Source organism: Lissotriton helveticus, chromosome 9, assembly GCF_964261635.1.
Source record: "Lissotriton helveticus chromosome 9, aLisHel1.1, whole genome shotgun sequence".
NCBI classification, from domain to species: Eukaryota; Metazoa; Chordata; class Amphibia; order Caudata; family Salamandridae; genus Lissotriton; species Lissotriton helveticus.
The window spans coordinates 1,226,932,411-1,226,958,810 of NC_136070.1; the positions used below are offsets into that span (position 1 = coordinate 1,226,932,411).

Below are 26,400 nucleotides of genomic sequence, written 5' to 3' on the forward strand. Positions count from 1 at the left end.
AACTTCCTGTTCATGCCCCTCTACAGGTCCACACTGACATTGGTCAAGCCGGAAAACCTTATCCTGTAATCTAAAATTGATGTTTTCATACACCACAATCATCCCTAGCAGATGAACCTCTTTCCATGGTTATCACTGTCTGATTTATGTTGTCTTTATGTGGCATAGCTGAACCATCTGATGTACAGGCCTGAGACACCTGTGGATGATACACAACTCTCTCTAATTTTGTGTGGTGTTTTTCCACTGACACTTTTGTCGTCTTGCACATGAAACTTGGATTGTCTCCCTTCCTTTAATTAGATCCATCCAAGAGTGCGTCTTATTCTCTTCGTAAGAGTATGCTCCTGGTTACTTAGTTATTCCTTGTAGAAAATGCTTTTTATTCATAGAAGCGTTCAGTAGTGCAGTAAAAGTGAAGTAGCCTCTGCTCTATGCTCTTGCCCATCCAATATATGTGATGATGGTGCATTCTTGAGACTGTTTCTGGTCTAAACACAAAAAACCCCTTTGGGTCCTTCAAATTTCCCCTTTACTGCTACTCAGCTGCTCTAGTTTTTAGGTTGCTGACCTCACCTTCTCAAAGTCTCATGCTCTTACATTTTTCTACTATTTAGATCTAGCTTGACAGGGCAGCTGTCTCAGACCTATGTAATCAACAGAATGAGCTTCAGGAAGCACTTCTGAAAGAGGGGCTCCATCCTTCTGTTCATTATCCTGAGTCCAGCATGTGTCCATGGGGGAAAACCCGTGTTCCTGGTGGACAAGAATCTGTTCCCACATCTACATGTCCAAGTACAGGAAATAGGAGTGTTTTTGTCCCACGGGCTTGGAGAAAAGCCACTTCTGGTAGAGAGTCCCTGTTCAATGTACTCATCTAGCCCACCTCCTTGGTAACCATTTATTTACACATGTAGTTGCTTCCACACATTCTGTAAGGACCATGTCCCCAAGAGACAGTTTCTAGAGACTATTGAAGTCATCTGGACTCAACCTAAGTAGGTCACCATCTGACAAAGCCAGGGTCATATATTTAAAAAAACAAATGGCGGAGAAGTGCAGAAGAAAGGATACACACAGGTGATGACCGAGCATAAGACAAAGCTCTACATCCTTCCTCTTAACCCCTACGCAGCGGCAGCAATTCCGCTGCAGCGCTAGGGGGGTGGGGCGGCCGTGCGGCACTCCCATGCTCGTGACGGAACCGCTCCGTCACGAGTCTCGGGTGCGCTGTGCTTATGACGGAGCAGTTCCGTCACGGCCCCGCCCGCTCAATGGAACGTCCAGCGCAGGCGCGGAATCCGCGCCGGGCAGGCGCAACGAGCGGGCCGTGACGGAACCGCTCTGTCAGCAGCACAGCGTGTCCGTGGCTGGTGACGGAGCGGTTCCGTCACCAGCATGGGAGGGGTTAAAGTGTTGCTAACTCTTCCATATAGGGCTGAGTGAGAGTGTGATTGGAGATTTGTGCGCACTGTGGGCGTGTGCTGTCTCTCCAGGAGTTACCAAAGCTAGACTGGCATCAACACCTCCAGGGGTCACAGGAGGCGTAGCTGCAATCTGATTGGGCTGTGTGAAGAGTCACAGTACCCGTATGATCCTGATTGGATATGTGCTTGCATGAGAGTGATGGAGTGTGATCAAAGAGAAAATCTTCAGGTAGAATTATTGTATTGTTATAAGAAGCTGAGTAGTGCAGACTGCCAGGATTATACTTCTCGCCCCATGTTCTCTGGGCTTCATGCCTCCAGGGTTAGATTGCCAAGATTGACACTCTGGTACTGAGTGATGGACTGGTGGCTGGACTTTTTAGGACTGCCTTGACCGAGCATCTCTCTGCTAACCTATTGTTACCAAGTCTTTAAAATATACATACTGAGCTTTGGCCCTTCCCAAAGCAGTATCTCTCAATCGTGCTATTGACTGTTTGTAATATAATTCTGCTTCCCACGGAGCACTTGCATTTCAATGAACGAGGGACTATTTTACATCTCAAGAGTAAACTGAATTGCCACACATTAGATTATGTATCTCATCTCCTTGAAACCTAATAATATATGGATCTGGCAACGTTGGAAGCATTTAGAACTGGTGCCTTTCTGGTGTGTCATATGAAACTTGCCTATTTAATTAGGAGTTTTAATTAGCATAACATATCTGCATTCAGTCACTTCAGAGCACTCTATAACTATTCTAAAGGTAACTTTCCAACTCTGTGAAAGTATTATAAGGCTGTTGACTTCAGTGACACATATAATAAAAGGGTCAAAGTCAAATAACACTGAGTAAGATCTAGGGCTAACTAAAAAGCCAGCTCCAAGGCGAATGTAGTCATACAAGATGTGTAGCGTTGAATAAGTAGAATAAACAATGTGCCTGGCAAACTTTGACTGAACAAACCTCCAAAGAGCAAAATAAGCATTGGCAAAGCCAATAGCTCTGGATTGCATTTTTAGTCCTGACTAAAACATTAAAGAAGAGTACTGCAATGGAAAACAATATAGAAAACAATTGTTTCATTAACTGATGTATCTCATAGATATGTTGTATGCAGCAACAGTTATTCATAAGATTATTCTTGTGCAGTAGATATTAAAAGTAAGATTCTATTTGCTTCTGGTAAACCTACAGGATAAACTGCCCACACTTGGTGCACACATTCTAGACAAGAGCAATCCTTTCAAACAGTAGATTTGCTACTCCCACCCTTCTGTTCCAGTGTATCCAGTAAAAAAATCTTGAGAAAGTGACGGTGCCTATCGGGCATGTATGTTTAATAATGCCCGGGCTCACTGAGTCTCAGTTTTAACCTGTCTTTTACTATGTAAACCCCCAGTTGTGCACATTTTACTCTGTTCCCAAATAAGACCCATCACCAATAATCAATTCAGCACACAGTTTTGACAGATGCAAATTGTTACAGATGTTCATTTTTAGAGCAATGCAACAAAGAGTATCCTTTTTTATTTTTCATTCACTAGGTTGTTGGTTCCCAGGCGCGTATTCTCTATTCTGATCAGAAAGGCCGGGTGTGCATTGCCGTTGCTATTAACCGGGCAGTTGCTGATGGTCGGCTGAAGGTAAGTTGGGGACTGTATTCATGTCTCTCATTGACTGGACTAGTTTGCTTTTTAGAGGAATCCGCTTGGTAGGACCTTTTTAGGGTGAATACTGAAGGATCAGACGGCTGACCAAAATACATATTGTAATATTTATTTTTCAGATATACATACAAACAGGATCAATTCTTTAATGCATTAGAAAAAACGTTGTAATTATTCTACGTTTTTTAATCAAGGTGTAAAATGCAACCCACAGAGTGTAATAAATGTGGCCTGGCAGCTTGAGCTGCAATCTTTGAAACTTGTGGACCCAGGTTCGAATCCCAGACACAGCACTTGACTTCAACACTGTGTGTTTCTAGCAAGTTCATTTAATCTCCCTGTACCTAATTTTGTGTAGAATATATTTTTGTAACTTGATATACATGATCTTGTAGATGGTCTCTCCCCCCCCCCCCCATGTGATGTACAGCGCTGTTTTGCATCATTGTTAGGTTTGCACTATATCAATACATACATTCTGTAAGAAATCTGCCTTTTCTGCAGGGACACCCCGTATTGTTCACCTTTTGCCGGCCCCTGTATTTACACTGATAGTAGAATTCTGTGCACTTTACCCCTGCTAACCAGGGTTAAAATACCTGTGCGCCTCCTTTTAACATGGTGAAATTGGCATGCTCCTAATAGTCCTATTTAACTTACCTGTAAGTTTTAGTATATTGTACAAACTGTACCCTGGACTTGAAATTTAAATGTGACTCGTGGACAGCAGCACTCATTGTGCGACCTGCTCGAGTGCAATGACATGCAGACATGAATGCAGGCCTGCCAAATTGTAGCATCATAATTGCAGTTTTAAACTGCAAAGTTGACCTGTCAAAATAACGCCTTTTGACAGGACAAAGCCTACTTTTAAATGGCTATAAAAGTCACCCCATGTAGGTCTTTTTGCCCATGAGGTAGGGTGTATGATATTTAAAAGTAGGACATGTAAACCTTTAATGTTAACATAACCCTGCTTTGTTCACCCAGACTTCTTTCTCTGGTTTTATTGGAGGGTACAGTGAATGCCTCAAAGTGGATTTTAGTGTCGGATGTGGGAGGAAACTAGGATTTCCAAAGTACCCCCCCCCCCACACACACACACCTGTAGCCCAAGTTCATTTTAAAGAAGACTTTAGCCATCTTGAAAATGCCAAAAAGTGGCTATGGATGGGCACAGACATGTTTAATCCACAGGGTAGGGTGTAACCAGAATTCATTCCCTTCCACTAATTCATGCCAGGCATACATGTGGCATCTCCTGACACCCATTTCAGCACACTCCATAACCTAAGGAAGAACAGAAGAGGGTTGAATCTGCTGCCTCTGGCCTGAAAGAGCCCTAAAAGCCCCTCTTGTACCCACAACAAAGAAGTGGACTCCATGGGTCATCAAACTGGCTTACTGTTCAAGCAACAGGTATACATCAAACTACAAGAGACATTTCTGCAATTGCTCAGCTGACCAGTGGCACTGGGCATGAACTGGACTCTGCTGTTTGGCCTCTGACTTGACACCCTCTGAGTCTCTAAGTGCCGCCCTTGAGGTCCTGGGGGGGCCTTAGAAGTGTATTTGTGTGGTGTGCTGAGACTTAAAACTAAAGTCAGAAGGTAAAATCATTGACCATGACGAACCTGGTCCGTGTATTCGGCTGCTCTCGTATATTAAGCCTAGGTCTCCGTCTATCACACCCATTAACTATCATTGGCACTTTGTGTTTCTCGACACTATTACTTTAAAAAATCATACCTTCAATTCCCTTAATTGTATTATTGAAATTTTTGGTGTAACTTTGTTGATTACATTTTACTCTATTTTTCAAATTTGGTTTGGTAATCGCGTTTTGCGTTTCGGTTTTGGTCCTGCATACATACTTTGCACATTGCCCTAAATAAACGATGTCAGCTCCATGGCAGCTATCACGGTGTTGAGCTCAGGTTAATTTGGTGATTTTAAGGGTTCCCCCTGATGAGGTTTGTGATTAGTCCTTGAGGTGGGTAGTCACCACACCCCCAATAATAATCTAATCATACACATTAGTCCTGTGATAAGACCTTCTGTTCTTCATCTTGGGCTCCCTCAGAGCAAATCACAAGACTGTTCTGGGGCTGGCTTCTGTTCTTTTACGTGTTACACCTCTCCAATTTTGGGTTTCTATGCATCTTAATCCATCTCCTTCAGTCCCTTCCTCTCTGGTAAGATACCTCAGCAAAGTAAGGGCTCCCTCAAAATCTGACCTGCACTTCAAATCCTGAAAGACTGACTCAGCCATTCATTCCTCTGAGGTAGAGAAATTGAGTACCATTAAGTAGGGTAGTAATAGTGCTTGATATTTATATCACTAAATACTACAAAACTGCATTAGCAACTACTTCATATGGATCAGTACTTAGCAGTGAAAACTATGAAAAGGTGGCTGGGCTGCTGACTGACATACTTTTTCAAAGTGGTTCTCTTTCCCGCAGGCAGAGCAGCTCTTCCGTATTGCCAGTCCTTAACACCTTACTGAATCCACTCCTTAATTTCTCTTTGTCCACTGGTGTGGTCCCTCAGGCCTGGAAATGTGCCTTGATCTTACCGCTGATTAAAAAGCCTAACCTAGATCCCCTCATTCATGCGAACTACAGGCCGATCTCTCTCCTCCCTGCGCTGGCGAAAGTGACCGAGAAGCATGTGCATCGGTCGATCTCCAATTTCATCGAGGAGAACGACCTCTTACACATGTCTCAATCTGGCTTCCATGCTAATTTTAGCACGGAGACTGCCCTTCTCGAGGTCACCGACGCCATCAGGGAGGTTTTAGATTCAGGAGGCAAGGCCATGTTGGTTATGCTTGATCTGTCGGCGGTGTTCGACACCGTTCCCCACGAAGGCCTCCTTTTAAGACTCTGGGAAATTGGCTTACGTGGGACGGTGTTGAACTGGTTTAAATCTTTTCTTACCGGCCGCCGGCAAACGATCTGGGCGCCTCCTTATTCCGCCGATATGTCGCCGCTAGAGGTGGGGGTTCCTCAGGGATCCATTCTTAGCCCCATGCTTTTTAACATCTTTATGGCCCCTCTGGCGGTGGTGGCGGAATCCTTTGGCGCCCAGATCATATCCTATGCTGACGATACCCAGCTTCTGTTCACGTGTGACAGGGGCGGGGCTTTCGACGGCACACGGATTAGGGACTGTCTAGGTGCTGTCTTCGAGTGGTTCCGGCGGCATGGCCTAAAATGCAACTCCGACAAATCGGAGCTGCTCTTTTTTGGCTGTACCCCAGCTGGAAGGCCTGGTGGCCACAGGATATTTTTCCCCCGGACAATGTCTCCTTCAAGGCGAAAAACCTTGGAATTCTGATCGACTGTGACCTATCTTTCAGACCCCATATCATTGGGCTTTCAGGGAAATGCTTTGGCATTCTCAGGATGCTTAGGAAGTTTCTTCCTTTGTTGTCACTCCACCACAAAAAAACCATCGTGCAGGCCCTGATAGGGTCGCGTTTGGATTATGCGAACCCCCTCTACTTGGGTCTACCTAAATATCTTTTGACCCGCCTGCAAGTGGTGCAGAATTCGGCGGCTTGAGCCATCTTTGGGCTCCCGAGACGGGCCAGCACCGCTGAGTTACTCAAAGCATTACATTGGCTGCCCATCCCCAAGAGAATCTTATTTAAAAGCCTGACCTTGGCCTTTAAAGCCCTTCACGGTGTAGGCCCCAAGTACATTGGGAAACGCCTATCTTTCTACCTGCCTAGCAGGGCTTTGCGGTCAGCTTCTTTGGCCAAAGTGGTTATGCCTGCCATCAAGCGTTCCAGAATAGGAGGCCGGTCATTCCGTTATCTGGCTCCGCGGGGCTGGAACGAGCTACCTCTGTCTCTAAGAAAGGCTAACAGCCTTCTCGTTTTCAGGAAAGAACTGAAAACTTGGCTCTTTGCTTAATAGTAGCTTTGGTTCTCCTCAGTTTTTAGCTGCTGTGTTGTCACTCTGCACTTAGTTCTCTTCGCCAAAGCGCCGGGATGCTCTTGGGAGTAGCCGTGCGCTATAGAAGAAAATAAATAACATAACATAACATAACATTGCAGTGTATGTACCGCTTTGTAGCACATTCTGTCAGTGGCACCTACATGAGGGTCTGTTTCGCTAAGCCGCATAGCTGTTTTCCAGCTGGATGCTCCTTTCTAATACTGATTTAGGTCCACCGGTCCCATGGGTTGGACTTTGACTTGCATTGTTGAGGGACCTAGATCCATGTGCACTATTTTTTCCTGTTAGTTCAATCGGCTTGTCTAGCTGTGGTAAATCAAGGTTTCCATGGGCCTTGATGCAAGCGAAAAAAATGTCCCCTGTCTGCAGTTTGGTAGAAAAATACATCCCGAATTGTGGTGCATAGGGGGCCCTTGCATCCCTGGGCCCCAGGAATGCTGCACCAGTTACAGCTTTGCCTCTACTCCCTTGCTCTAGAATCTTATGCAGCATAATGCCAAGCACGGACAGGATGCTTTCCTGCAGTCTGGACAAGTGACCTAGTGCGAATTGGGCATAGACTTCTTTGCCGGGTCATTTGTGTTGCATGTATCTAGCTCCCTGTAGTGAGGGTCCCATGTTATTCTGGTGGGTCTTGTATACAAACCACAGCAATAACCCATGGACCAATGTGGACTGAGGTACTAAGGATTCAATGTTAGGAAAAATATGATATTTAGCATACAAGCGTGTCAAATGCAATAAATGTGTAAACAAAATGTATAACAGGAGAAACACCATGATTGTGAGACAATGCCCCTGTTTGCATGGTCATCCCAAATTTTGCTTATTTTGTTTTTCTTGCTGGTTTTTAGATTCTGCGCACTGGGGCACTGCTGTCCAGTGGATGTGCTCTGGCCCCTAATTCATGTAGAAATTGAATAATCAATTGGCATAATTAGCTCTCCTCTGAGACACAGTAAATATTGTGCAAATACACCAGTGAAATGGAAAGTTAAATGTCACCTGTGGATTGCACCACTTATTATGCCATGCACTGGTGTGACAGGGCAAACATGACTTCTGTAGTCTGACTGCTGTAGTTTAAATTTATAGCCCAGACCGTCAAAATAACACTTTTGACTGGGGAAAAACCTTTGTTTTAAAGTTTAATAAGTCACCCCATGCATGTCTTGAAGACCATGAGGTAGGGTGCATGGCAGAAAAAAATAAGACATGCCAACATGTGATGTTACCTAACCCCTGCATTGACAATCCCCTAAAAAGCATGTTTTACTGTTGAAGGCTCTGGCTGTTCGGCTAGAAAATTAGCATACAGATTAACATTTTAATATTGCTGATCCTGTTTTGGAGCAGCTAGAAACATAATTCAAGCACTATGTTTAGTACACGTTAAAATCCCAATTCAATTCGTTCCCGAACGCTCCCCGTTGTGTCCTCTGGCTTCTTTCACGGAGGGGTCTTTGTTGGCTTAATCGGGAATCCTCCTCCTCACACCCTTGATATTCTTAGGTCCTCTCAATCAGAGGAGGTCAGCTGGCTCCTCCTATAGATCACTCTCAACTGTAGTTTGATGTCTGTGAACTTCAGCTCCCATGAGGCAATATTCTGGTGAGTACCGTTTGTGGAGCCATAATGTTTAATCTTGAAATGATATAGATCTCCCCAGTCTGTGGACAAGTTGCATAGATGTCTTTTTGCCGTATGGCTGATGACAGCGTTTCAGCCTTTATGAATAAATGAGTCCTCATATGGACTGGGGAGTATTTTTCTGAGCACGGGTAGCAGACTGTCACTTAATGAGTAAGAAGTAATCCAAATCGGACAAAAAAGTTGGTATACAAAGAAATCCTGGTCATTTTGGAAATGAATACCTTAATTTCGAACAGAAGCGTATACCTAGTGAGAGAAAGAGGGAGAAATTGAATTACAGAGTAAAGCCTGGAAGTGAGGGAAAAAATTGTTTAGAGCCAAATGCTGAGTAAGAAATTATACATGTAAGTAAATAGGCTGACAGAATGGCTTAACTTCGGGCGGGTCTGATTCAGAATGCAGGTTAGTGCAGTGGTCTTCAGGGACCTTCAGAACTCTGGAAGAGATGGGGCGGTCCATAGATTAAAAGGGGGCTCTTTCCATGTCTTCACTGCTTGGTAGGAGAAGGGGTGACCTCTGCATCTGCTGCGTCTGATGAAAGGGACCTGGAGCAGAGGTTTATGGTGGACTAATGAAAGTTCAGGTGGTGGTTCAAGATTGTGTACAACAGAAATATGTATACCAGAAATTGATAGACATTCTAAATGCTGAAAATTGATTCCTGTGACCTTTATAAATGCCCATTTGGAGCATGATTAACCATATCTTCATGTGCTGGTGTTTGTTTACATCTTGTATCTGAATAGAGATCATTCCATGCAGCATATTTAACTTGAGTCCTTTCTTTGGCAGGCTCCGGTGGTGATTAGCAGAGATCATCATGACGTGAGTGGGACCGACAGCCCCTACAGAGAGACGTCCAACATTTATGATGGATCCGCCTTCTGTGCAGGTCAGCCAAAGCTGTTTGTTCTTCTTATGCAAGGGGATCGCCGAGTGAGGGCAAGTAAAGCTCATGGAAATCTAGATTTACTTGTATTGCCTTCTCTATAAAAGCACAAGTTATTTGCGTACTTATAGCGCAGATGGCTGTCGCTGCTTGGCCATGTTGAAAAAGTTGGGGCAAAAATACATGCTCTGAATCGCAATAAGTGGGCGAGTTTGACCCAGTTTGAAGCATGGAGGTATTCTTCTCTCAAGAAAAATGTTAATTTGGGCCATATAAAGCATTTTTACGAATACTCAAAACAGAAATTGGCTAATAGTCACTGCTTTTACAGGGGGATCCTAAAAGTAAACCCAGGACATTTCCAATTTCCTTCCGCATCTGGTACGGAAATGGGTACGGCTGTCAGTCGTGTCCTCGGTAGGTACACCTATTTGCTACACAGGAGAATCAATGCCTAATCAATGATCCTCCTTGGTGGTCTACCAAGGCCTGAGCTCTTGAGCCTAAAATTGGACTTCAGGTTTCAGGCCTCGCCCCCAGTTTCTGCCAAATCGAGTGGTCCCAAGCGTCCAGCAACGCACCCAGCTGCATGAACGCCCTACCTGTAGTGCGTGTCTATGTCTGGTTGCAGGCATTACAAGAGCATGTGGCCCATGTGCAGTGTCTCCACCACCATAAGTACCTGATGACACAGTTAGCAATGGAGCAATTTTTAGCCATGGAAGCTCTTGTGGTGTTTTGGATGAAGGGGTCGAGCAACAGTTTAGAGCCCCACATAGCTCTTTTCAACCTTTATTGGACAAGTTGCATCTCGCGGATACCTACTTGATCTTTCCACTACAGTTCCGCTAGTGAGTGCCGGGAGGGAGAGTAGTAGAATTTCCACTGTTTCCATCATGGCTTACTCATCAGCACCCCACCACTAACTCTCCCGCTTTCACAATACCGCCTATGACAAGTATGACTCCCACGTGCACCTACTGCTTGTCTTTGGTAAACACTAGGTTTCCTATAAATATTTTGGCCTAAGACCAGTTGGATCCTACATTAAAAAAAAAAACAATATGAAGAATATTTTTCTGCTTTCCCTGTGCTTTCTCTCCAGATATGGCGGTTCAGAACTTTGTGGGTGATGCGTTTCGGGGAGCCACGTGGGTCGCTTTACACAATGGTGGCGGTGTGGGCTGGTGAGAACCATTTTTGATTGATCAGTTGAATAATATCTGTTATTTGTTATTGTTAATCCCCCCCTGTGCCACTTATCACCGTTTATTGAACTCGGTACTTTGAAATATGTGACAAAAAAATACAGGTGATATGAATGTTCAGTAGAAAAGTGCAATCGATCATGGAACTACCGAGCTAGGGGTTTAAAACTGACACCCGTGGGTTTCCAGACTCGACGAAGGATGTTAAAATTGATGCTTTTGTTGTCTGCCCTTTTCGTACTTCTGTTAACCTTCTTTAAAAGTAATTTGTTTAATGAGTATTATATCCTTCATTTAAATAATAGCCACAGTGCCTGCATAGTGGTTAAAGACATTTAGAGCAGACTCAAAAAAACAGAAAACCCATTATTATTCAAGCCATACCAGCACTTGTCCAATTATTGAAGGCTGTGCTACTGTTTGATAATAATGCCCTTTCTGGGTGAGTCGTAGATGCCCACTGACACTTGTCATTATGTCTCACTAAACACACCTTAGTGGGTTGGGGTGCAGTTCGTGGAGGCCAGACCCTGCTGAATAGCATTTCCAACTAGTAATTTGAAATTTGTTTTCACTGGTGGTTACCTGCAAATTTTCTTTTCTGCAAAGCACAACACGTCTGATAAGAGCCTTCGTTGTCGGTCACACTCGAACCATCTTTAAAAACGTATAAGGACCCTGGGTAACAATATTTTGTGGCCCATTGTTAGTAAGATCTTTCAATGTAATACTCATTTAAATCTAGCTTATGCGCTGGTAATCTTTAACAGTTTTGAATAATAGGTTACATTTTCATAAACGGGGGCACACAAAACAGAAACCGTTTAAACTGCCTAGAGTCAGCCAGCCACATTGTACTGAAAGAAAGCTTGAACAAGCACTGATAAATGTTTTCCTTTCCATAATGGGGTCTAGATATTTTTTTCTTTAAAATATTTTTACACGTAATTCAGAACCTACCAGCCTGTTATAGAAAAAATTAGTCTGGTAATGTTTTGCAGAACAGTTTATATTAGTTTCTAAAAAGACATGCATATAGCCCCTGAACATCCAGCTATTAATTGAAGGATGTTTGTGTTCTCGAAGAAACTCCTTTATAAACCACGGTCTCGCTGCAAAGGGAAGGATGTTTGTATGGATAATTGACGTAAAACCAACTTTAAGAGACCAATTGGCGACCCGTGTTCATCAACCTAGTTTCCATGAGTTTTTCACCAAAAATAGCATTCACCAGGTTGATAATACAATCCTGATGAATGGCGTTCTCATTAAAATTCCAAAATACTTAGCTTTTCAACAGTGTAATTACTTCGATTTTCCACCAAATCTTGTTTTTATTTTTTTGGAGGGGCTTTTAACCTATTTACCACCCGCCTCATACACCCTCCTCATACACCCTCCTCGTGCATCCTGGGTATTGAACCCTCTACCCAAATCCTGCCCTCCTCTGTATCTTTTTCTTTTCATGGTCTGGCTTGACAACGTATGCATGACAATAACTAGCAAGGGGTGCTTTGGTCCATCCATAAGTTGGGTGGGAGCCACGGGTTCACAGTTTGATTGGGCAAAAGTTGTATTAGTCCACAAAAAATAAGTGCTTGCCCTCCACACAGCTGTGATCATTTTGTTTATTTATCCAGGTGCCTGAGCTTGAACTTTCTGGGGCACACACATGACATTGTAATGCTATTACAGTGCCTTAGCTAACTCGATCATTTATGGTGTTTTTCTCTGAAATCAGCACAGATGTATTTATTTATAAAGTTGTATATAGCGCGAGCAAGATCCAGATGGGAGGAGGGCAGTCTTTAATCTACATGAATTTTTAAATGTGGTCTAACAGTGCAATTGTTACCTGACCTTTTAACCTACACCAATATTATTCCAAAGTTTTGTTTCCACTAGAATGCAAATCCATTCCCATTCTATCTACTTGCCATGCCTCACATTGCCAAACAACATTCCTTTAAAGCCAGACCTAGTTGCATTGCCAATGCTTGTTTTTATTTTTACAGCTGGGTTCCCACATACTCCTCCCCTTATTCCACCTTTGCTCACTTTTTCGAATTAACATTGCATTTATCTGCCACCCCATCCCTCTCTTTGCCCATTTTACCCCTGCCTTTGTTTGTGTCCGCCGGACCCCCACCACCTTTTCCCTACACACTATTGATTATGTGCTTACTGTGTCTTCACCATCAGTGGCAATCTTCTGTTCCTCCCATCCCAATTGTCTTTTTACTTTTATTGGTTGTAGTAGACATGGAAACAAGCCTACATAGACCCATATATTTTTCTTATTTCTCTACCCTCTCACAACCCCTCTGTAAGAACAAGAAACAGTGTACTCCTGCAATTACGAATATTTTGAGAATTGTAAAGTTTTTTGTTTTTTTTTTAAATACATTCTTTAGACTGATTCCAGAATTCAACCCGGGTTCCGGTACGTGTTTTTTTATCATCACACAAATCTTAAGATTTTTGTGGAAATGGTTATTGCTGATTTTTGCAATTCCTTAAAATTGAATGGTGTCATCCTGGATTCTTCCGATGGGTGTTATCTATTTCGGGGATAAGTTATACTGAATGAGAATCATGAGCAAATTAGTGAGAAGGGTCGGGTACTAAAAGGAAAGAGAGAGGCAGACAGAGGTATAGGTAGACGGGGTGAGATGGAAAGTAGTGAGAGAAGTCTAAAAAGGAGCAAGGTAAAGAGTGGTGACGTGGCGAGAGGGGCACATTGAGAAGAAGTATGGGAGGCCAGGTAAAGTGAATGGTGCATTGGCAAGAAAGATGTCAAGAGGCATGAATGATGGAAAGGCAGATTTTTTATTTATTTTATTTAATGCGATTTTCTATAGCGCGAACATTACCCGAAGGTGTCAGAGTGCTTTACAAAAGAACCAGTTGCGATACATAAGGATTTAGGATTACATGAGCTACATAAAAGATACAAACAGGAAAAAACTTGCAAATGTACAAGTTGTAAAGTCACACAAGTAAGAGATACAATCAGAAAAAATTGCAAATGTACAAGTTGTAAAGTCACTCAAGAGATACAAATGGATAAACTCTAAGAATCACATAGGAATGGTAGTGAGTACAAGGGTCTACTACATGGACTAGTGGACTAGAGCGACAAATCGGGCAGAAAGATGTATGGTTGATACAGAGTTTTGAGGTAGAGGGAGTTAAAGACAGATATGGGGTAGAGAGATGTTTAAAGAGAAGTCTAGGGATAAAAGTGTTGTACAGAGGTTGAGCTGAAATATAATGCAAGGAAAGAGAGAAGTTATGATAGGAAACAGGTTCAGAAAGGAATAAGCTAGTAAGAACCCATTTAGGAGTAGAGCAGTGGCAGCTGATGAGGTTTGAAATGGGTAGTGGATAATACTTGCCCTGAATACTAGTGAGCAAGCCATCCCAACCTCTTCTATGGAGAAAATTTTTGAAAAATGTTGGGTCAATTAGCGCATTTTCAAACACAAATGTCATATAAACTTTCTAAAACCCATAGGCTCTTAAAGGGCGCTCATTAAATATTGAAGTCTTTTCATGGTGTGCCAAGTGAAACCTGATGCTCCCTGTGAGTTAACCTGTATTTTCAAATTGTTCTACGGGTGCCTCCAAATGTCAAAAATGACCACCATTGAGCCAGGTCTGGTATTTATTTTGTCATCAGTGACCTCAGTATGCCATGGGTGCCCCTTTATGCCAAAAACACAGGAATAAATCTAGTTGAACAAATATTACAGATTCAGTCTGTAAAACCCATCCAAAGCCGATTGTTGTCTTAAGCATTTTGTCTTAAAAGCATGCGATTACCGAACACTGATTGAGGCCACATAGCTGCAATTATGATAAGTCACATTCCTGAGGAGCACTTTGCATTTTTGAGAAAAAAAAGACCATGCAATCAATTGCATGTTGTAGGTAGGTGCACTCAAACGTTTGCCAAATAATCAGTGCATATTTTGAATTCAAATGTTTGCAAGAGCAAGACAGAGTGCTCTGAAGTGTCCATAATACGATATGCTTGTTATGTTATGGGGATTTGTAGGGCGCACCCGAGGTGGTATCCAGGTATCAGACCCGGAGCATAGGTCTGGAGATGCTTCTAGTTGAACATCCAGGTCTTCAGCTTTTTGCAGAAATTGTGGAGTGGTGGTCTAGCTGTTTGGAGGGAGTTTATTTCAGCTTTTGGCCGCGATGAATGAAAAAGCACGACCTCCTGTCTTGCTTCGATGAATGTTAAGATTTGTGTGAGACAGAAGTGGAGCATAGATGTCTGGAGGGTTGGTAGAGTTGGAGCTGGTTGTTGGGGTAGACTGGTCCTGAGTTGTGGATAGCTTTGTAGGCGTGGGTGAGCAGCTTGAATTTGCAGGGTTTCTGGATGGGTAGCCAGTGCAGTTCCGCGAGGTGGGGCACGACACTCTCTCACATAGCAGATAAAAACACAACGAAAATGAAAAGCTGTTGGTTTGGGGCTTGTTTTATAACATTAAGCAGGTGACAGCGCTAGTGTTTTCAGAGTGAGCGAGTGAAGAACATATATATATATATATATATATATATATATATATATATTTATATATATATATATATTGATATTGATATAGATATATATACCTATAAATATATCTATCTATATATATCTATATCTTTAAATGGCCAGGTACTTGCCCGTTACAAGTGCCTGCACTTTATTTTGAAAGGGCGAGTACCTGCACTTCTCCACACTATATTTAATGGGAGAGTACAAGCACTTCTCATGAGCACACAGGTACTCTGAATAGTGAGCACCTATACTTCAACATTTCCATTGAAGGCACTGTATATGGCAGTTTATTATGTGCTTGTTTCCAGGAACCTTCCTACATAACCAAGAAAGTGAAAGGAAAAAATTGGGAAACCTCAAGCTATGAATATTTTAGTGACATAGTAGGAAAGTAATTTCTTAAATCTATTTTGCCGCAATCAATACCGACACTCATTCTATCCTGGTCCAGAAACTTTTTGAGATTGGTATATCTGGGAAAGCCTGGGTTGGCTCAAAGACTTTCTCAATAATAGGATTCACTGTGTCCCTCGAGTCATTCAAATCTCACACTGTGACTGTGGGGTGTCCCTCCGGCTCCTCCTTGAGCACTACGCTCTTTAACATCTATGTAGCACCACTTGTCCAAATTGTAAAATCATTTGACTTTGAAGTCATCTCATACATGGAAAACACGCAATTGATCACCTCACTGGGACAAAGTCCAGAAAATGCTAAAAGCAGATTTGTTGAATGCATGAGGACAGTTGCCTCCTGGATGGTTTCAAACTGTTTGCAGCTGAACGCAGACAAGACAGATTTGTGCTGTATGGCAAGGCCCAGTCCTGCTGGTCTGATGACTGGTGGCCTTCTGAGTTAGGCTCTGCACCCATCCTAAAGAAGCAGTAAAACATCTCCGCATTCTGGTTGATGAGAGAGCAGATTAGGGCCACTTGCAGTGCCTGCTTTTGTTTCATACGCTTGCTTAAAATGGTATTTCAGTGGCTCTCTTTAAACTCTTGGATAACTCTTAATCGGGCACTCATTATGAACCTCTTGGACTATGGTAACGCCCTTTTGGTAGCTGCTAATGAGTCGCTACTCTCTAAACGGCAAGTGGCTCTGAACATCGCTGTGGGAAACCGGCCTGATATATGATGTACACTTGTATAAGTGGACACCCTGCACCAGTCTAGACAACCCTTATGATGATTTAAGCTCACTAAGTGGTAGCTGTGGAGGGCAGCCTTCAGGCTTTGTCCAGAAGGCATGTAAAGCAGCTTGTTTCACCAGAATGCAATCTTTTATGTAGAGTTTAAATAAAAAAGAACCACACAAGGTAGTTATGAAAATTTGTATTTATTATATAATACTCTCGAACACATACAAATAACTACTACCTGGAGATATGCACAATGCACACAAAACCTTGCATAGAAATCACGTAAATAGCACAGAATAAAGAGTGGACCCCAGCGGGGGAAAGTGGTATAAGAACCACGACTCGTATCAAGACAATGTCCAGATGACGTAGAAGTGCTGGAGACCCAAGAAACCACACAAGGTGAGAGACTAGGAGCCCCACGCAGACAGTGTGCAGTGTGCGAACCCGACCACGTTCTCCGTACAAATCAACGTGTAAGTCGTGGTTGGAATTTTAAAGATTCAGGACCCTTCCCAGTGGACACTAAAGAAACTCTGTGGAAGACAGGTTAGAGAGCCACCCCTCCCATGAATACCCTGGTACCGACATTTACCTACACCAGGGAAGCTGGGTGCATAGGTGTGAAGTGGTGGTAGAAACCACAGTTGAACCCAATGAAGGACTTCAGAAAAGTGCCACTGCTAGAGAAGGAGAATTGTCCAGGGGAATCCGAAGGTGGATTCTAGTTGAGAGGTACCTGATAGCAGAGGGGACAGTCTGGCACTCAGGAGTGAATGCCCACTAATGTCGGGAGTTGCAGGAGAGTTGATGGTGATGTTGACTCTGAAGCGGTGGGGACCAGGCGATGCGGAGGAGGACCGGTATCCGTGCACAAGCTTTCCCAGGTCAGATGTCAAGAGTTGAGCGGTCTGTGTCCGGCAGGAGCACCAAGAAGCCTTGGCAACTGCAAACAATGTTGAAGTTGGAGAAGTCACAATGTCTGGACCAGCAAGGTCCAGGGGACTCACCAAAAGCAGGGGAGTTGGGCAGTCCCCGAGAAAGTAACAAAGATGACCCTCAACAGGACCCAGAGGCACTGGAGTTGCAAGAGGACCTCAAGCAGCTCACCAAACGATGCAGGCCACAGTGGAAACGATGTGATGTGGACAAAGAGTTTGGTCACTGGAGATACTTGAGGTTGGGTCTACTTGGAGCCCAAAGATCTTGTTGGAAGGAAGCCAACAAGCCTTGGCAACGGCAAGTCAACGAGGTGCACAGAGGTTTGGTTCCTGCGGCTTCCCCGAGAAATACTGGCCCCAAACTTAGTATGAGGGCAGGACAGGCCTCAAAAGCTGTGGAGAAGCACCACCTGTGTTGCAGAACCTTTGGGATTTTGTAGATGCAGAGAAGGGACTCCTTCACTTCAAGGGAGATTCCTTTAGGTGTCTTGGATGCCTACAGGGCTTGGAAGGTTCCTGTTTGGTGCACAGGCAGAGACGATGCAGCAGACTGGAAGGGAGACTAAGTCAAGCCCAAACAAATTCCAGCAAAGTCCAGAGTGTCCAGGCGATAGAAGTAAAAGTGGTGTCTGAATTTAATCTTGTCCCATGACAAATCTAGGGACCTACCCCCAGGTAAGCCCTTCAGTACCCTAAAGAAAAGGTTGGGTTGATTCAGGGGACCCTCCCAGGGGAGGGTTTGGACAGGGAGAGGTCACTCTCATGTCCTTTGTCCAGTTATGCACCAGAGTGGGAGTCAACGGCTCCCAGAGCTAGTTTGAACTGGACAATGCACAGGGACACCACATAAGCCCCTCATGCAGACTGAGTAGCGCTGGCAAGCGCACCCACCTGCCCCAATACACAAAATCCTGTCTGGGAGATGGTCACACCTCCCTGTGACAGGATACCTATTGTTCGGCCTTCCCCTGCTCGAGCTTTGCTCAGCAGCAGGAGGGCAGAGTCATGTAAATGTAAATGTGGGTGTACTTGTAAAGCGCACTGCGACTCCATGGAGTATCCTGGCGCTGAAGACCGCTGGGGAACCCGTCCTGGTTTTCCCTGTGAGATGGTCCCTTTCTGGGTATCTCCAAGGTGAAACCAGGCATCCCCGGCGTCTGTGGGGGGCCGTTGTAGAGAGGAGGCAAGCTTAATGCCCAGAGTTGCCGAGTGTGTTCCCTGATTAGAGTAGGCACCGAGGCGAGAATTATCAAGTCCGTTTTGACCCTGGTCCAAGACCCTGCCGCGTCGGGAATTGAACCCTGGTCCAAGGCCGTTCTCTGCTTACGGGTCTGCCGCCTCTAACCAGTGAGCCACACCACTCCACACCTGTCTCTGGTAGGCAGTAGCCATGTTGTGTTGTCCGGGTATAGAAGGTTGGCACTGCAAGCCTAACAGAGGCCCATTCCAGTGCTTGGAACCGTACCTCTCTCACCATTTATGGTGTGGGGGTATGATTCCAACATGTTTGATACCAAACATGATAGGATTAGTAAGAAAGCAGCCAGCCGACACGTATTTAAACACATGTCGGCTGGCTGCTTTCTTGTGAATGAAAATGAAAACTCCAATGGACTGATACTGCACAAAAGATCCCTTATTTTCTACGGCCTTGTTTACTTTACTTCTGTATATTTATCTATATTCGTTGTTATGATTTTACATGTGTGTGCATAGCGTATTCCTGCTTTGAAAATTTTGCTTAATCAGCTGTGCTGGTTAATCTTTGAGTGGTTACAAGGGTTTTTCCACTCACCTAGTTGCACCACCGACTCCTAGCACCCCATAACTTCTTATGCGTCCACTTATGGCAGAGCGCCCAGTGCTTCTCTGACACTTAAAACCTTTCTGTGCTAGCTCTAGTATTGCGCTGGCGCCTAGAAACTCCTTGGGGAGTGATTTGTTTGCGCTATATCATATCCCTCTGACATAACATGTGGGAGCACCTACTAGACTAAGGCCTGGGCTGCTACTGGAAAATCTGAAAAGACGGGTGGAGGGGGAGGCAAAAAAAATGTTTTTCCTATATCTTTCTACGTTGACAGCATCTTGCTCAATTTCCACAGCCTGAGTTGACTGATAACCTCTTGCATGACTTCCACAACTCTGCTTTGAAATTTAATTCTGGATATAGACGAAAAATCCATGTTTTTCCAAAGAACCCCACAGCTTAGGAAACATGCTTTGGCTGATGGAGACTGTCTTGATTGCATTTCTTAATTTCCCATTCTAATTAATAAAAGTTCAAACCCTGCTTTAATTGGCACTCAAGTGCCAGACACGTCTCTTTACAAGTGAAGCAACTCCCGGCCAACCAGGCTCTTAAATCTACCTGTGTCCTCGGCTGACTGGTGAATCGCAGATGCCCTACTTGGCCACCAGACCACCACCAGTGGCTCTGAGTAAACATTAAGTGGTGGCACCGACCCCTGTAATGGAGAGACCTGGACAAAGGAGCTTTTATTATCCTGGGTGCTCCACCGAGGAGAATGATCGAACCGATTCAAGTGCCACTAACCATTTGGCATCGGTTCTGTAAAGTTTTGCTCAAGTTGTGTTGGCAGGTGTCTGCTGCCATGGCAACCCCGGGATGAGGGCTTTGGAAGCATCCAGCTGTTTGAGGATGCGGAGCACGGATTCCTTTTATGGCTTTGCATTCTGCAGCAGTCCCACTGGGCACCTGCTTTCAATTTGGCCGTGATCTGTCCGGCTGGAAACACCCTGCAGCGGATCGTGTGCTTTTTAATAACTTCGTCAGCCCAGTTGGCAAGTTCTCGACTTCTGCTTGGTGTCGTGCAGCTCTCCACTTAGAAGATGTGTTTGTCTTCAGGTTTGTTATTGTTTTTGCATGTAATGGAAACTCATGTTTGTGCTTGCTGAAGCCTCACGGGCCAGCCTTGTGTTTCACAACCAGAAGAAAACTCCAGTTTCAGAGTTTAATTGTTTTTTTTATTTGTAGGGGATTTATAGGGTGCCTTGTGATGCCGAGAGGCTACTTCAAAAATAACTTTAATTAGCAACCGAGGTTTTTAAAGGGACTTTCTAGTGAAAAGGTTACATCCAGTTCTCTGCCCAGTTACATGTAACAAGTGAAAAGGATACTAGATTATCTTTTTTTCTTCTTTTTTAGGATCCCATTATATCCTATGGAGATCATAATGTGGTCAATGGGATATCAGTCCCGTTTGTGACAGAGTACTCCATCCGCGAGATCTAAATAAGTCCCTTAATGTTTGTGGGGGGTAAAGGCTTATGTTTCAGCATACAGTGCATGATATTTAGGTCAAGTTTTAATTTGTTCACCCTCTACTTCCTAAAGGCTGCTATAGTATGCCGCTGCCAGGCCCCTTATTTAAACCTTCCACCGAGCGAGTGGACCTGGCCTGCACCCTTTAGGGGATGTTGGGACCACATCTGCACTGCCATGTGGATCCTTGGGAATGATTTTTGCTCATGAGCGAACATGGGTCATGTGTGCGCTCCAAGCCCTAGGCATGTCTTATGGATAGTGGTCTGCGTAGACTGGGAGGGGCGCCTAAAGTGCTACCATCAAGCGGTGGAAGGCTACTACCTTCACTGGGAGTCAAGTTACACGAGTGCGATGGTGGCAGCTTAGTGTGCGTTTTGTTTTCAGTGATCAGTACTGAACAGGCTACGTTTTACCTGTGTTAGAGTGGTGCCTCCTGGCTGACTTTGGTAAATGTCCATTGCCGTGTGCTAAACTCACCCTTTGCCTGCATTGGGTTGTGTGCAGTGCAGGAATATATGGGTCCCTGTAAGAAGGTACAGTGTATTGGGAAATCACACGCATGCTTGCGAATACCCGCTCGACGCTATTGAAATAATTCTTGTTTAAAAACCATCACTCGTCATTGCTGTAGCCTTTCATATTGTCACTTCTAATTGGAAACATGCTGCAAATATTTCATATCAGTCTTGGTGGAATGCAATCTGTTTTAACCATCGTTTAGACACCAATTATGTATCTCCCATCTCCCTAGCTATCAAACGTGATCTGATTTGGCTTCCTTTGATAACATACCTCTCTTCCTCTGCTCCTGTTCATCCCTCTCCTAACCCTGAAACAGTTGAAGTTCGCAAACCCCCGTGATTTTCTTATTACCTGTTATTTCTCTTTATTTGATTACTATAATTATTGCATCTCTCTATACTGTGTTTTATTTATTGTATTTGTATTCTTATGATGTGTTCATAATTCTTCATGCTTGTAATGCTTACTTTTTATGAAATTATTATTATATTGTTTATTTCTTCCATCCGCTTATTGTAACTCTTCTCCTCCACCCCCCTTCCCTTATCCCCCCTCTTTCTATTCCTCAATAAATCAAACTTAAACAAAACCCATCACTTGTAAAAAAAAAAAAAAAAACTAAAAAAAACCCTGCATCCATGAATGTTTTGTACATTTAATATATAAACTAAAGGAATATGGTGGCTATGATTAACTCCTTAACCGCAGTGCGAATTCCACCGCGGTGAGGGAGTTCTAATCAGTGGGCGGGGCTGCGTCGGCCAACGGACGTGCACAGCACTAGCGAGGTAGTGCTTGGACGGCCGTTGGCCGTTGGCCGACGCTAGCACTGAACAGGTTAATTGGCAATTGCATATGCTTGCAACAAGAAAATAAAAAAATACCCATGGCGCAAGCTTGCCAAGGCCAGGCTGTTTGCTATGCTAATGTTTGTGAATAGTTGTCTTTTTGGTTGTTGTGTTATGGTATTTTGTATTACGGTGTTTGTCTTGTGCCTCATGTTGTGATGGTGTTTGTACACTGTGTTGTGTTACTGTGGTGACATGTTGTTGACTGAAGTTGCAATGCATCGCGGTATTGAATTGTTTTGACCTGTTCTTGGCTCCCACACTGTTGTCGAAACTTGAAAGTTTAGTTTATAACTAGAAAAACGAAGTTATTCCTTCTTCACTTTACAATGTTACCATTGCCACCTGCTGGACGAATAGAGGCATGCATGCCCACTGCATTTTCTGATCCATTGACACATGTGGCGAAGTGCACATTTTTACTTAATTTTGTTGGATGACTTAATGTATGTTGTAGAGATTGTTATAAAAACGTGTTGTGTGCGTGTGTATGTATATGTGTATATATGTGCATTTCTCTGATGGAGACATCTAGCCTCAGGTTCCTTACCTTTGAATTTCCCAGACGTCAGAATGGATCCAGAAGATTTTTCTTCGAGCAATGCCTTTGGGCGCCTTTAGGTGGCGTTGTTTGGCTCCACATGACTTCATCATCTCTGCGGTTGTGGCATCTGCGCTACCTATATAGGTGCCACCCCAGCGCACTCACGTCAGTTCTTTTCTTTCTGCACCACATTCATGAAGAGAGCTACCTACCCTCTGTCACTTTTTATCAGGCTTTTTTCAACATTTGGCTAAGGTTCTTTGGTTTGTATGTTTTTTCACCATGTCCATGAAGACTTATGGATTCAAGCCTTGCGGCGCCTGCCACTGCGCCATGTCGGTGACTGATCCACACTTGGTGTGTCTTTGGTGCCTGGAGCGTGACCATGACTCCAAGTTGTGCTCCAAATGCCGGGCCATGGCTCTGAAAGGTTTGAGGGAACAGTCCCTAAAGCTGCTTGCATCTGGGGCTCAGCACCGCGTCATTCGCTCCGGAGGACTTGTTCACGGTCCCGGTCAAGAGGAATGTTGGGCAGGGGGGCGTGGCCTGACGCCGATGGAGACGGGAGCCTGAATCCGAGCTCCCGTTGGGGATCCCTTCTCTGGTTCCATCCTGACCGCTGCAGGGGAGCCCTGAGAGTGACGACCGGCCCGGAAGGGGTCCGAACATTGGGGGATCCTGGACGAAGGCTGAACGGGTCAGATAGTCCCTCCCTGTGGGAGAAAACCGACTTCGGCGGAGAGTCCACGAACAGCGCAAAATGGCGGCTGCGCGTTCGTGAATAGAGTCCGGAGCGAGGAGATATCGGAAGCCGGCTTGGGTGCGGTGTGGCACCACTAACAAGGCGGCTGGAGCAGTGCCCGGAGGGGAAGTGGAGGCCGGGACTGCTGCTGAAGAGGTGGGGACACCCAAACGAAACTTGGCGAACTGCGCGCTTGGCGGCAGTGGGCCGTTTAAAATAGCGGCCGCATTACTGTGACGGCCCCGGAGTGGACGGCGGCGGTGGACGAGCGCCTGGGGCTCCTGCCCTGCGAGTGCGGCTAGCGTCGGCGGCATCAGGAAGAGCCCGCCCAAGTGCTGGTGAGGAGGAGGTGCGGGGTAGTGCTGTGGAGGGCCCCGGAACCTGAAGAGTGGAGGGTGCCCCCACATGGGAGAGAGGCCTGGGCAGAGTCGGCTGCAGAGGAGTTTCAATCCAACTGGGGTGGCAGACACGGCGGTATGTGAACGGAAGCAGTTGGACCCCCCTATATTGACTGAGCACATTGGGGGAGAGGGGACTGGTGTGTGGCCTGCGGAGGGCAGAGTCAGTGCGGCGCAGAGAAAAACACTGGGCCCTACAGTGTGCATCAGATGGTCATGAGGGGCATAGCCTAGGAGGCAATGATGAGGCCTTAGAGCGGAAGGTGACTGGGAGCGACCTGCGGGAGGAGTGATCCAGCGGTAGCGGCGCTTGTGACTTGAGGCGCGCACAGGAAGGTGGGCCTGACTGTGAGCTGCCTTGCGTGGTCACTAGGCGGACCACAGAACCCAGGGACACAGGGTACGGAAGAGGCACAGAGATTCTGGCGGTGGGCTGATACGGCGACAGTGACGCCGGGAGATGGAGGTGTACACAAGACGGGGGGCCCGCCGCGGGTCAGCCTCGTGTGATTCTTGGACGACCTGCGGAGCGGGCGAAGCTTAGAGAGAAGAGAGGCTGAGGACGCCGGTGCCGGCCATCGTAGGGAAGGAGCGACGGTAGGCTGGTGGAGAGCGGCGCAAGTGGAGTGGAGTGGTGGGCACACTGCACCTGAGGAATAGCGACAAGGTGTCCGAGGGGTGGCAGTTACAGGATTGAACACTGCAAGCGGGCAGGGGGTGCCCACAATCACCTTTGCCCCGTTATAGTGTGTGTTGGGGAGCACTGATCGCTGGACCTGCGGTCACCATGGGCAGGACCACCAAGTGGCGGGAAAATGAGCACCAGGAGGGAGCGGGCGAAGACTGCGGAGACACTACTTCGCGGACGGGGACCAGTCCACCCCTGGGCGACCCCTCCCTTCAGGATATTCTGCAGGCCATAGAATGCTCCCGGCAGGCGGTTGAAATTAAAATTGACACCCTCAGGGAAGACTTGGGCCTCCTACGAGCGGATCACAGGAAACTGGCGGATCGCGTCACGGCCACGGAGGCAGAGATAGAGGGCCTGGGACCGCCGGACGCGGCGACAGCCAGCAAACTCACGGCCATAGAGAAAAGGGTGCAGGTTCTGGAGCAACGGGCAGAGGATGCGGAAAATAGGGCCCGCAGGAACAACATTCGAGTCACGGGCCTGCCGGAGAAGGTCGAAGGGAACAATATGGTGGAGTACCTCGAGCGATGTTTCTGTACAGAAGTGGCGGGGGAAGGGCTGTCCCCATTCTTTGCACTGGAGCGGGCGCACAGGGTGCCGGCCCGGGCCCCTCAGCCTGGCAGGCCGCCGAGGCCGGTGGTGGCCCGCCTCTTGTTCTATAAGGACAGGGACTATGTGCTTGGCCAAGCGCGGCTTAAAGGGCAACTTAAAATGTAGAACAGCATGATACGAATCTTCCCTGACTTCTCCCGGGAGGTTCAGCAGCACAGAGCATCCTTCACGGCAGTTAAACCGAAGCTGCGCCAGATGGGGGTGTCTTACTCTGTTTTTTCCGGCCAAGTTGCGCATCGTACATAATGGAGGATCCACCTTCTTTACCAACCCCTAGGACGTATGGGGTTGGATTGAGGGCCAGGATTCCCGGGGGCAACAGCGAAGAGAGGAGGGGCCCGCGAACAAAAGCCTGCCGACCTCCCCTGGAAGGGGGGCTGCATCAAAGACCCATCCGACGGCGGAGGAGGCCAATCGAGCTAAGGCCAGTGCGATTGCAGCAGTGGCCTCCTTGAGTACAGCGGGAATCCGGGAACCAGCACCGATAGCCGGGGAAGACCAGAGAGACTCAGAGACCATCTTGAGTTCAATGGGAGATGCTAGCCAGATCCTGCCACACGTGACTCCCCGATCAGCTGGGGTGAGGTGGGCGGCGTAGGCAGGTACTTTCAGAACTATGCTTGGGGGCAGGAAAATGGAGACAGATGGTTATGTCCTGCTACCTTACGTTTGAAGGGGTTCCCTGATGCTTATTTGTGATCTGTTGACCGGGGGCAGGGTCCGGGGGAGGGGGGGCGGAGAGGAAGGCAACCTCTCTGTGGACTTTGGGCTGATCGTCATCTCTGAACTTGGGTTGTTTAAGCACTGAAGGGTGTAGTTTGGATGGGGGAACTGTTTTCACTTGTCCTGGGAGTGGGCGTTGGGACGGTTATTGTAATGTTTGGAAGGGGTTAGTAGTTTGGGTCAGGGGCAGGGATGCTGCTGTCGACGGGGTGGGGGGGGAGGGAGGAGTGTCACGTCCTGCTGTGCGGTAAGAGTTACTGGCAGGTTGCGCGAAGAGATGCTAGGTCTGGGGCCAGACAAGGGGGAGAACATGTGCGGTCATGCAGCAGACACAGGCCACCTATAGCATAATGTCGTGGAATGTTAGGGGCATGAATTCTATGAGTAAGAGGTATAAAATATTCTCACAGCTAAACAGGAGTGGGTGCAAATAGCGATGCTCCAATAAACCCACATATTAGATAAAGAAGGTGAGGCTCTGCGCTGGAGAGGGCAGGCGTTTTATACTTAATATTCAGCATTTGCTCGGGGGATGCTGATCTGGGTGCGGGCGGGGGTCCCCTTCCACCCAA

The 26,400-nt window shown here is 45.9% G+C and overlaps 1 protein-coding gene across 1 annotated transcript in view; it reads left to right on the forward strand.

Moving 5' to 3' along the window:
• Positions 1–26,400, forward strand: part of UROC1 (urocanate hydratase 1) — a 196,713-nt gene that overhangs the window by 157,259 nt on the left and 13,054 nt on the right. The window contains exons 16-18 of the mRNA XM_078661719.1: positions 2,979–3,077; positions 9,515–9,614; positions 10,717–10,798. Coding sequence (XP_078517845.1) covers positions 2,979–3,077; positions 9,515–9,614; positions 10,717–10,798 — 281 coding nt within the window. The remainder of the gene's footprint in view (positions 1–2,978; positions 3,078–9,514; positions 9,615–10,716; positions 10,799–26,400) is intronic.